Raw genomic sequence first — 13,305 nt, 5'->3', positions numbered from 1 at the left:
TTCACATTTCAGTTCACATCGTTGACTATTTTTATGTCGGCCTCTGTAACAATGTTCGGTTTTGACTGACAGCTTGTGTACAGTGCTGTAAGCCATTGATCAGTTGCGCTCGGAAAAAATAAAACCCCTCAGAGCAAAACTGGAGTGACACGATAGAAGAACCAAAGAGCCATTGTTGAAGGTAAAAAAGTAGAAACATAAGACTGAAACATAAACGGTTACATAAGAAAACTTTGATTTTTAAGAAACTATTTTAAAGAAAGTACAATAGCTCATACTGAATTATTATCTACAAATTCAGACACGTGGCGAGGCAAAGGAACGATTTGTTGACTGATATTTCTCACCATCTTTTCTCCTTTCTTCTGAGGTTGCTGCAGGTTTGCAGAGCACGACCTCAGGATCTTTTGGCCATCAGCCCTGTGACAAAACAGAGATAAAAAGAAGAGAGAGTGTCCTGCATAATGTCCCTTTGTCCTGGACACACACACACACACACACACACACATAATGAGACGCACAAAGTTTGGACACCAACACAGACTAATGAGAGGTGAGAGTTATTTGTGTTACTGAGATACAACAACAGCAAAGGACACAAAGTGAATTATATTATAACGCAAACAATGGCCGTGCACACGCACACACACACACCAGCGTGGTCTTTGTCTTGTTTCCACCGTCTTAACTCTCACATGCAATTAGCCTCACTCTCTCTGTCCGTCGCAGATACCGATAGCACACAGGAGGGGGTCAGAGTGTGTGTGTGTGTGTGAGTGTGGGTAGGGTGTGTGTGGTTGGGACGGGAGGGGGTCCGAGTGTCTCAAGGGACAGGTTATGACAAATAAGATTAATGTGTCCCCTATTTCCAGACTGGTGCACTGGCCTCTCTTGTGCTCGCGCACACACTCACGTCATAAAAAAAACACACATACACGCCTCCCTGATAGCTTTTTCTCTCAGGAGAGGGTCCATATGGGGACTAGAGGAGGGTGGCAGTGTGAGTAAATGTGTGTTTGCCTCACCAGGACGTCACCTCGCTGTCCTTTTCTTTGTTGTCACACTCAAGTGAGGAACAATTGTATATCAAGATGCAATCGAGGATCTAATTTTGGTCGGTAGTAACGTATGTCTTCGGAGAATTTGACTTATAGTCACCTTAATTTAGCCTTGCATTAAAGTTTTAAGCAAATTTTATCTGTAAACATGTGTAAACAAACCCTGTACAGAAAAGCAGAGGACAAGTAAGACAAAACCTGTTTCCAGTTTGCAAAAAAGAATAATGTAAATGAAGTAAATCTAGAAAGTGAAAATCAATGTCTGTGGACAAAATGAAATATTTGTAATTGTTCTGATGAAACAGACGTTTCTCCTTCCGATCCAGTGAAAAATTACACAATGAAAATTGGATTTGGACCTCCGGCTGTTTTACCTTTCAAGTCGTGTGAAATATTCTGTGCCGGTGTTGAATTTAGGCCAAAATAAATATTGGTCCGCTGCCTTTCAATACACCTTTCCCACGTCTCAGAGTATTTACACACAAATTCAGTGAGAGAGACGGGTTGTAGTAATTTATATCAGATCATGCTGCATATCTCTATATTTCTGCTACACGTTTCATCTCTGTAGACTGTGTAAAACACTTAATAATGGAGTGAAGCATGAACTCACCAAACTGACATCAAAGAAGTATTAAAGGCAGATAGTGACGACTCCTCTTGCCTGTATCTGGACCAAAAAGTTGGACTTGAACTCATCGCAAACACTAAAACCAGCTGCCAGTTAACATACGTATATGCTCTGCACCCGTGTCAGCGAAAGTTATTCTTTATACCAGTAGGTGGCAGTAGTTTGTGTACGTCATTCAAAAGAGGAAACTGGTGGAGCCGACTTTCATCACTTCCATCTTTCTCCTCATGATTCTCTGAGCTGATCAGCCAATCAGAGAGATCTCTCTGACGTACTCATGCCATTGCTGGTTCTGCGTGCTGAACAGGCTAAAAAAAAGCTGCCGACAGATTGTCAAAAAAGTGAACCACATTGCGTAAACTTCAACCAACAATGCTCACTGGCCTGACAGCAGCTGACTGTCTTCTCTGTTAGTCATAATGAATCGTTCCAGTCTATAATTTGTTGATAATGTTGACTTCTGCGCAAAAACTGTTTGTCTGAGATAACATTTGCAGAATCTGCTTATGTTATGGAGATGACAAAAATGATGATATGATATTTTCTGTTAATTGTACCAGGTCTTTGTGTGTTTTCACCGTCGACACGTGACATCAGCCCTCTCTGGCATGACTCCTACAACAGCTGAACATGAGGGCTGGTCTGAAACGCATGCACACACACACACACACACACAGGCAGACAGCTGAGCCTTTTTCACCCTTGACCTCAGCTCCTTTGGCCCTAAATGCTTGAGTGGTCATTACATATAACAAAGACAAAGAGGAAATCTGTCTCTGTGTGTCTGCTTCTTCTTACACAAAGACAGATAAACACGGCGGGAACATTGCTGCTTCCCCCCAAAACAATTAAAATTAAATAAATACCACATGCAATGACAGCGCTGAATCCAGACACGGGAGGTTAAATGCGGAGATTACTTTCTAAAAATCGGTCATTTCGTTTTATTAGCTAACACCAGATGATGCTCACTGGCTAAAAACTGGTGGGGAATTATTCATAACTGTCGGCAGATGTAGATGTATGGGACTCCCACGACGAGTGCTGTGGTTATAGAAACATAACCCTGTGTGGGGCTAATAGAGGAGCAATGTGGGCTCAGCTACTGGATTGTTCCTGCTGCAAAATCAGGTGTCAGTGTTCCTCACACAGAAACACAGATACCCTGAGATACTTAACTACATAACCCAGGTGGACGTGTGTTCTCGCTGGCGTTACGCCACGCTCACTTCTGTTTACTGCACTTCTTTGCTTTCAGTGCCCAGAACATTTCCACCGATGCCATTTGTTTTATTGTAGAGCACATGAGAGTTGCTGTGGCTTAAAAATGTTCGGAAACCATTTCTTTATGAGGCAAAAAATAATAATAATTCAGCAGAATGGCACATATAGCATCGGTAATGCACTTAAAACAGGGAAGAAAACACTGGACCATGGATGCTGAATAGATTGAGAATAGGTCCAGAATTAAAAGATGCATTATACCACATTTAAAGTTACCAAGATTTGGATTTTCTATGCAAAAAAAAAAGTTTATTTATTCCTCAAACTCTTGATTTAAAGTAAAGGAGGGTTGTTGTTTTAAAATAAAAAACATACCAACCCATTCTTAATATATTTCTCAATGTTATAACACCCTGAATCAGTTCAATCAGCGATTTCTTGATAGTCCATAGTAGAGCTGGATGCACAGTGAGAAACTCTTCTCAGGATGGAAAAGTTTTATATGTAACATCAGCCAGCATGCATGCTTTTTTTCTGCAAGAGTTACACCACTCTGTTAAAAAGCTCATGGTTTGGTTTGTTGTGGTGCATTTGTCTGATTTCAGCGTGTTTGCTTGTTGTCCTGCTGCGTCCTCTCTCACTCCCCGAGGTCTGTGTCTGTACTCCTGACTGGGACAACGAGTTTGTGTCGTGTCCTCCCGGAGTGTGCGTGTTGCAGAAACACACAGGAGACACACACAACCCGATGGGAGCTCTGACACACACATGACTGAGGGCCTCTAAGGAGACAAACACAGAGGGGAGAATGGATAGAAGCATGCAGCGCTCAAAAATCCATGAAACTTGATCTGGAAACAGTGCACACAGTTCAACTGCTGCGGGTTTTGTTGCTGTTTTAGCACTGGTAGAAGAAGAAGAAGAAGAAGAAGAAGAAGGGTGGTGGGATGTTGTGGAAAAGCCTTAAAGGGGACATGAGAAAAGAGGAACAAGTGGAGAAAACAGATGAAGCCAAAATCAACAATTTCTTCAAGCTAATTGGATTAATGGGAGGCAAAAATTAATGTAGGATGATCTGCTGTGTGAGTGTTCATGTGTGCGTGTCTGTGTGCAGCAGTTGTTGCGCTAAGAGAAGCGGGTAAAAAAAAAAAAAAAAGATGGAGAAAGCAAAATAGTATGGATTAGCACGGACAGAGACAGAGAGAGAGTGGAAGAAGGAGGAAGGAAAAGAGAGAGAGAAGACATTCCTCTTCTCTGTCCTGGTCTGAAACTAATTGGTCCAGGATTAGAGGAGATTATATATAAATATATATATATATATAGAAATACACAAAAATTATTATACAAAGCCCTCCGCAGGTCTGGTTTCCATGGCAATAGTCTGCTGTGCAACAGTGCAAAAGCAACAGGGAGAAAATAAAACCAGTTGCTACCTTCATTACCAGGATGTTGTAGTTGCAAACCAGTCGTACGAGATTATTTAGAGAAACAGTGAAGAGCCGTACAGCAAGTGAACCAAGTCGATTCCGACTTTGTACCTGTGCACCTGTTTGTACAACTTGTCGTTTTGCTATCACCAAGTTTCTGTTCCTCCGGGAAACATGCCACATCGGCTGAAGTTTACACGACATGGGGTGAACATGCGCAAAAAAAGAAATGATGTAAATTTAGCCTTCACCTGGCAAGATCCTGCAAAGGCAGATCAAATACAAGCGCACATTCCTGGTAGATTAAAGTGTATGTGATTAAGTTTTGTCTCAAAGTTTAAAAATCACCTTTTATTTTTAGTTTTATTGTCTAACAAGTTGTTAAACTCATGGAGGTTATTCAAATGGATCATACTTCTTTGTTACACTGGTATCAACCCTGCGATGACTAACTCAAGGCTTCAGTCTGAACTTCTGTTTCTATTTCTGAACCTGGCTTAAAATATAACATAGTTATCATCTACTCTAACTCTATGGCCTCTAATAATTTACTGAGTGTATTAAAAATCTAAATACATTTACTCTTTTTTAAATCTAGCTGTTTTCTGTTCAGGGCAGGTGGTTAGCACTGATGCCTCACAGCGAGAAGGTCCCGGGTTCAAATCCATGGGCTGACTGGGCCTTTCTGTGTCTGCGTGGGTTCAGAAGATGAATGAATGAATGTTTTCTGTTCACTTTTTCTTGTAATATTTTTCAAATTACGGGTAATATGAATGATGACATATTATGAAAAAAAAAAAAACATACCAAAACAGAAAACACTTGTTATGACATACCGAAGACTGCAGCCAAATGCACAAGATGTTTTAGATAGTGTGTGAGCTAAGTGCACACATATCAAATGCCTTGGAGTTTTTAGAGGAAGCGCTGCCATAAAAATTCGCTTTAATTGGCTGCATTAATCACAAAAAACAGTCAGCAGCGGGAGAACCCCCATTTCTTTTTTTCCCAAGCCAGTGCACATGGCAGCAGATGAAGTCACTGGAATATAAAAAACAAAAAAAATCACGTCTACATGTTCAAATTCAATAAAAGACAGGGAAACAGAAAGCTCCTGAGGCATGAGACACTCTGAACAAGAGCACTTCTCAAAAGTGTTCAATTATTCGCTGAGGCGTCCTCTTGTTTCAACACCTACAAAACATCTGCTGTTAATTAAAAACAGACTTCTACCTTTTTAAAGGCAGCTGATGCTCCGTCTGATTACGGATCTCATCTAAAACACTAACATGTGCTGCTTAAGGCCCCAAATCCATCGCTGTGTACGTCTCAGTGGTTGAATGAAAGACTTCCTAATGTCAGCTGTTGTTTTTTTTATTCCTTCGGTGTCACGCTGCCAGTTCTTCTGTGAAATGCACTCGACTCTGAAGCAGCGAGCTTTCCTCCCTGTCAGTCTCACTGGATGATAAAACTGACTGAGACTTTTTCTGACTTTTTTTCTTCTCACTGCCTCGGAAAAACATTTGTTAGTCTTTCAGAGGATTTTCAATATAGACTACATGACAAGAAAATAAAATATTTTCCATCCAACATCAACAAGAAATATATTGGTTTAAATAAGGCTATTCTATTTTATTTTATTTGTTGGTGACCATATTTTAGTTTTATTATTACAGAGGCCCTCCATTGTGATTATAGTTAAACATAAAAATAAAATAAAAAAAACATTTTTATTGCCTAAGATATAAAATAAAAGCTAGACTTCGAACATAAACTGACTGAGAAAGTATTATTTCTTTGTGACCAAATTGTACTGTGGGGCTATTTTTCTTGTTACAGAGGTGAATCAATGTTATAATGGTTAAATAAAATAAAATAAAAAACTTTTTATTGGATAAAATAATATTTAAAAAAAAATAAAAGCTAGACTTTGGGGAAAAAACCTGACTGAATTGTTCATATCATTAAAAAAAATTTTTAATTAATTAATTAATTAATAAACAAAATCTAATAATGCTGATATTTTTTATAATAATTTTAAAAAATAAACTGAATCCTACTGTAGGGAAAAAATTAACTTATGTGAAAATGCAAAATTAAAGGCAACCTGTTGAGGCTTTGACCACTAGTGGCGCTATTGAGCAATACTTTTATAGCTGGTTCCCCATTTTGTTTGGATGCATGTACAACCTAAAACTTTCTTTCTGATTTGAACCTTTTCATATGATTCGGTGTAATAACACTGCATCAACAATCAGCAGAGGCACACACTGAAACAGCTTTGGAGCATTTTGCTTGTTGGTCTCACATGCACTTCGTATCGTTTTTTACTATTTGTGATCGCACGCATGTTTTCCTTATTAATCTTGTTCGTGTTTCTGATTACATAACCGAAGGATCACTGATTCCACCAAACACAGCTTGTCTCTCTCTTTTAACACACATCTGGTCCTTTCCTTTGTTTCCACGCCAGATGTTAGCGTTGCGATTTTCCATGTAAACTCAAGTGTGAGAAATGTTTTTAATTATCTCGCCACCTGGGCAGGGTTGTAGCATGCAAACACGCACATTCACATTCACATTCACGTGCACACCCACATTTGCATTTGCATATGGTACCACAATGCCTTAATGCATACTGATTGTAAAGATTCTTTATAAACTTAGATTTTCTGAATGAAAACACACAAGACTTATTTATTATTATTTTGTGGTGTGCGAGAAGCTCAGAACAACACACACACACACAGATACGCACATTGTTTCAGGTAACAGATGTTTTCCTTAATTATATTCAACAAATTAAGACATTGCACTTACTCACCGCTGCAGAAACGGGCCCCAGACACATTTCTGTTCTCTCTGTGGTGGGATATTACAGTTTTTCTAAATATCTTAATAGTTTTTCATGCGCTGCAGTAGACTTTGGTATCTTTCATGTCACTGAGTGGCGTAGGAGACTGAGCCACAAAGACCAACATGTTTTTGAGAAGACCGTCTTTGTTATCTGTTATTTGTCTCTCCCTGATCTGGACACTGTCTAATAAGGATAAGAATGAACATATTTAATATAAAAGAACTTCGATCTGCACTAAAACTACTTAAAAGTACCTAAGTTTGAACTTCAGAGCAGGTTTGAACTTCCAAACTAAAATGTTGTGTTCACAGTGTGCACATCTGTCCTGCTTTGTACCGGACGAAGCTTTGGCATGTTTTTACTGTGAATAAATGTAGGGAGACATGAAGTAAAGCCAAACCAGCGTGTGTGCACCGGCACAGCCTCCGTCTTCCGCCTCTGTCTGGCCCTGACATCATTTCAAACGTTAAAATGTTTCATTGTTGCTTTGTTCACCGCAGCGTCTGATCTTAAAAGTGCCTCCAGAAACAAATCCAATAAACCGAGACTGAAACGCTTCAGGAAGCCAGCAGTTTATATCAGACAGTTTATTAAGACTTTATTGTTGACTTTATAGCATTGAGTGGCAATTAAATGGAACATATAAGAATCAGACCTCAAAAACTGTGTCTTTCTGTTTCCCTCCCTCTTGTCTTTCACCCAAAAAAATCCTTCAGTTTGTCCATGAAACTTTTTCCGTTGCACCGTTTCGACTGACAGCATTTGAAGGTGAACTGAGGCACGATGAATCTGTGCGCGAGAATCCTGAAGTTACAGTCTGTGTACCTTATACAGCCGGTGTAGGTGGTATCTGAGGGGAGAGAGTGTGAGATCAGTGCTATTACATCTATTAAACCTGACACACTGACCACTTTCTGACATCTCCTTTTAATGTTGCTGACTCGCTTCATTATACAGTTACTGTTTACCAGCCCATGCAGATGTCACTTACTGCCACTTTTGAGCTCTAAGCAGGCATCCTCGGCCTGGTCGCACTCCTGTTTGACCTCGCAGGTGCTGGCGGAGCCTTCAGGGCAGGAGTAACACTGCAGTGAGAGGCCTGTGCAGAGACGAGACAGATTTCACCTGAGTCAGGATATCTCTTTCAGTCTGAAGCCGTCTGGTCGGGGTTATAGAGTGAAATCAATACATTTCATTGGTGTTCTCAGAGATAATCCTGTCTGAGCTCTATTTTTATTTTTACTGTATATGGTCTTTCTTGATGAAAGGAGATAATGAGATAGATGCCACTGTTGTATTTGTGTGATATACAGTGTATGAAGCAGGTTAGAGATCAGTCCAAAACCCGAACCTTGACAGTTTTTTTATTTCAAAGTGTAAGAACAGCATATTGTGCTTTTGGATTCTCCGTCGACCAAACACCATACATTTCTAACCCATGGAAACACACTTTTTACACTTCACTACAGTACAGATTAAACTCTAAATATCACATGTTGACTAATACGTTTCGATGGATATGATTACACTGAAAACAGCAGTCGTTTGTCCCTGATTCCGCTTTGTTTCCAAGAAAGAAATTAACATTAATGAAAGAGTTTTATCTTCATTTTTATTTTTTTTTTTTTTCACTTACCAAATCCAAACATGGCAAAGATGACAGCCACGCAAAACACCACGGAGCTCCTCATTGTGACTGAAAGCGCTGTCAAGCCTGGAACAAAAAAGGCACAGTTGCCAGTGTTGTCACAGCTCAATTAAAGAAGGGAAAAAAGAAAAATGAAACACATGCTGGGAGTTTCCAGACATGTCACCTCTTCATTGTTTCTTGCTGTTACTGTTTGGTCAATAATGTTGTTGTTTTTTTTCACAAAGCAAATCAGCAGTGTTTGTTTTTTTGTTATTTTTCGCCTCCATTCACTTATTACTGATTCTCTATCAAACAAAGCAAAAAGAAAAACTGACGAAGATGACAGAAAATGGCAGAATTTTTACGAATTATTACAAACTGTTCCCTCTGCAGCCAGCTGACACTTACCTCTGATTGTGAAGAAAAGGACTGAGCTTGTCAGGAAAGGGGTGCTGTTTAACTGGAGCAACGGGAAAAAAGGTAAACAAGTCATCTGTTTGGGCTCAGAGTCTATGTTTGGATTTGATTCAGACATCTCCAATATTGGGCAATACAGCAACGAGTTTATATAACAGGAAAAATGGTTAATTGATAGTTTTATGTTATTTTTATGGCATTATATGGTATATTTTTAACCTGTTCTGGGCCTAAAATGTATATTATGTTTATTTAAAGTCTTTATAAGCAGTCAAATACGTATTTGAAGGGAGAAAAAGCCATATTTATGGATGTTGATCAGATCTATGCTTTAGAAAAGAAACAGAACCACACATCGCAGCGACCGCGGCAGCTTTCTCTCTTGGAACTTAAAAGTCTCCTTTAAACCTTTGACTTTTGAATGCACCGACATGATTTCTCCTCGTATCTTTCCAAAATTGCTCCTTTTTTTTCAATCTGTGTCTTGGCCAAAAACGACCGTGTTTTGCAACCATTTGGTGACCTTACATAACATTTTTTTGTATAAAAGATGACTGGGTAGTAACGCAAAGCTGTAAGGAGAGCAGAGAGATAAGAGTGGAAAAAACAGCATGAGAGAGAAACAACAAGAAAGAGAGAAAAGTTAATCTGCTCACAGACGTTACAATATAAAGGAAAGAACACAGAGTCTCGTGTCCAGCTCAGAGCACAGTCTGTCTGTCTGAACGATGGAGCCATGTGCTCTGAGCTTATTGCAGCAAGATTTGGACTGAAAATCTGAGAGGTGTAATATCTCTGTCCATCACAGGGAGAAAGGAATCAGCAAATTTCAGCTGAGGGGGAAAAAAAATAAAATAGTGTAAGTCTACTGAGGTTTATTCTGATGCTGGAGAAAGAAAAACCAGTAACGTTTAATGTGAGAAAGAGTTAATAATGTGTCCGTGTAAAATGAGAGTTTAACTTCTTACTTTTCTTGCAGCCTGAGAAAGATTTGACAAAGTCTTTTTTTTATTGATTAAAAGAACGATCGAATATTTCCACTAAAACATATTATGCTATGAGTGTCCACAGCCTGATAGATCTTATTCTCCTGTTTCATAGATCAACACTGATGTCTGAAAACTATTAAAAACACACCAGTGAGTATCGGTTTTGCTGAAGCTATTTTACACCATTGCCATCTACGTAACCGTCACTGTAGTTTACTGTAATTCATTCCTACATGCATCATTCAAAATGTTAAAAAACTAGTCCCTGACAAATTGTGTCCTGCTTGAATAAGAGCAGCCGTGTAGGAAATAACTTCGCCTTTTTAAAATAAAAGTGTGTCTTACTATCAGATGTCCTCTGGAGCGACATGCTTGTTATTGGTGATTCTATACGTGAGTGTGAATGGTTGTCTGTCTCTCTGTGTTAGCCCTGCAATAGACTGGAGACTTGTCCAGGGTGTAGCCCACCTCTCGCCCGATGACAGCTGGGATAGGGTCCAGAGGACAAGCGGTTACAGAATATGAATGAATGAATGGATGAATGAATGTTCTCTGGAGAGTTGATTGCACAGTATGATTCGATGCTGGGCTGTAGATAGAGACACATTGTTGATTGGTTGGTTGGTCTTGGCATGACTTTTAAAAACGAAAACCCAAATAAGGTTTGCCAATATCCCAGTCTTTTGTTCTTAAATGTTTCACTGATGAAACTTTGAACTCCATGTAAAAAAAAAAAAAAAAATCGATGTAACGTGGTGTGTGGCTCCATCCAGCTGACCTGAGTGTCCAGAGTTGTTGGCATTGATTTTCAAAATAGAGGCTGAGCCATGCCAATAAGCTTGGTCTGTTATAGTTAAAGCCAAATCAGATCAATCCAAAGAAATCAAAATACCCATAAATGGCACTGAAACACTGAAAAACAGGACTTTATTCATAATATAAACCCTTTAAGCTAAGCAAACCACACTTGATTTTCAACAAATTGATGATTAATTAGACCGTTACATATTCCAGCTCCAGTTGCGTTTTGAGTTGTTAAGGAAACCTGCGCCAATTAACTCAAATCTGGAACCAAGACCAATTATAACCGGATCTGATTTAGAGCAGCTTCTCAAATTCAGCCAGCGTTTAAATCCATTTGAAGCAAACATTTCCACGCTATATGTTTCTGTTGACAATAAAAAATAAAAAAGCTGCCAGGAGGGCTGTTTTTTATTGTGAAACTTTCACAAAAATGACTCAGCCTCCCACTGCTTTCAGCACTGACACAGGTTTTATGTCAATAAACATTCAATCAGGAGTGAAACCCTCCTCTGGGGGTTATGATTTTTATAATCATGAATTCATATTAAGTCTTCTTTCTTCCTCCTCTCTCTCTCGCTGAGGCTCGTTGTGGGTTTCCGAGTCTGCTGCAGGCGTGAAATCAGAGTCTCACTCGCTCTTATATACAGTTTATGCACCAGAAGCGTGAAATCAAAGTTCATGTTGCAGTTTTTCCACTCGGAGTATTTTCTTTACGTGCCTGCAGCTTTGTGAATGAGCTCCGGCGCTTAAAGGAAAAGAGATCATTCCATTGTGAATAATGGATCAGATTATATCATAACCTGTAACACAGTGTAGCACGATGACACTTTGCAAATTGTGTATGTGTAGGTCTGCAAGTAGTAATAATAATCAAACAGAGAGGGCCCGTGTCGTGATTAATTCAGGGGACTCCGTTAGAAACAGGAGGAGAGCTCAACATTTTCTCACCGAGCCTTTTAAGCGTCACCTTCTGAGAGCAGTGTGACTTTCCTTTGCCATTGCAGCTATTTAGGCTAATGACTAGCTGTCCTGCTGCTCATTACTTCTTGTCTCAGGCCGAGCTAAAGGCTGGCGTAATGAGGCAAACCCCAGCCTTCATTTGTATCCAGCTTGGACTCGGCGGCCTTCAGTGAGGTTCTCTTTGTGTCTCCGCAGCGCTTACACCTCAGCGTCCATTGATGTTTTGCACGAGGTAAACTGATTCTTCTACTAACCCCAACCCTCTCGTGTTTCATTATGTGATCACGGCTGCGTCTTTCTTCAGAGGCAGTATCTGGTTGTTTCTGAAGTAAAACTGTGGGCAGATCAATTGTTATTTCTTTGCCACCAACTTGTTTTTGACTTATGGCCAAATACTTTTTAGCCACTTTATGTCACCACTTTGATCCAAACTGGATGTATTGTTGTGTAGTTTTGCATCCACACATCCCAGAGGAAGAACCTCATTGAAAAGCTTATTTATGCAGCGATAAAACCATTAATCTGATCAATACAAAATGTTCACGTTCATATAAACTCTGTCTCTTAGGGGCAGAGGCCGAGCCAGGCCATTGTTAGTGGTTAAGTTAGTTCTTAAAGGCTGCAAATGTTTTATATTAGGTGTGTCGGCCATAAGCAGCCCTTCACCTAAAAGCTCACTATCGCTGTCGCAGCTTGTACTGTTCTACCAAGTGAAATTTGAAAACTGATCCACAGACCAAATTGCTCAATATATATCAAAGTCTGTTTGGTTAGACTAATGTCTAAATAAGCTTTGCATACATTTTTCCAAATTTTTCTCAGTAAATATAATTTCTGATTCGCCTGGGCTTTTTATTCCACAGACATTTCCCTGGCCTTCTTTTGTTCTTTCTCCAACCTTTCACAAATGTTGTTTCATTTTTCTCTCTCCTTCACCTCCCCCCTCTCTCTCCTTCAGCCTGCCACCATGTCTCATTTCCCAGTCCACTGAGTTAAATATGGGAAAACCAAACCAATCAGGCCATGACATGGTTATTATTTTTAAGTAGGGATTTTTTAATTCCTTCTCTCTCTCTCTCTCTCTCTCTCTCTCTCTCTCTATCTCTATCTCTCTTTTCCTCTCCTCCATCTATTTCCTTTAACTCTCCCTCACTCCCAGTCAGCATGCTGTCCATTTGCAAGATTAAATAATTTAAACACCATAAGGTTTAAGAACTAATTTGACCAGTAACCGTCCAAAACTGAGGACGAAAAGCTGCTAATATCAACAATTACTACATTAAAAGTCATTAAAGACGTCAAATGACTTCT

At 39.5% G+C, this 13,305-nt stretch overlaps 1 protein-coding gene across 1 annotated transcript; it reads right to left on the bottom strand.

Moving 5' to 3' along the window:
* Window positions 1-7,243: 7,243 nt before the first annotated feature.
* Window positions 7,244-8,885, bottom strand: LOC311500982 (CD59 glycoprotein-like; the record flags this gene model as incomplete). Its single annotated transcript, XM_084562621.1, has 4 exons — window positions 7,244-7,377; window positions 7,952-8,044; window positions 8,186-8,293; window positions 8,831-8,885. The coding sequence occupies 4 exons, from the start codon at window positions 8,883-8,885 to the stop codon at window positions 7,244-7,246; spliced, it is 390 nt and encodes a 129-aa protein (XP_084418747.1).
* Window positions 8,886-13,305: the final 4,420 nt, after the last annotated feature.

The sequence above is a fragment of the Chelon labrosus genome, assembly GCF_963514085.1.
Source record: "Chelon labrosus genome assembly, chromosome: 16".
Classification (NCBI taxonomy): Eukaryota; Metazoa; Chordata; class Actinopteri; order Mugiliformes; family Mugilidae; genus Chelon; species Chelon labrosus.
This window is presented reverse-complemented; position numbering and strand designations above follow the sequence as displayed.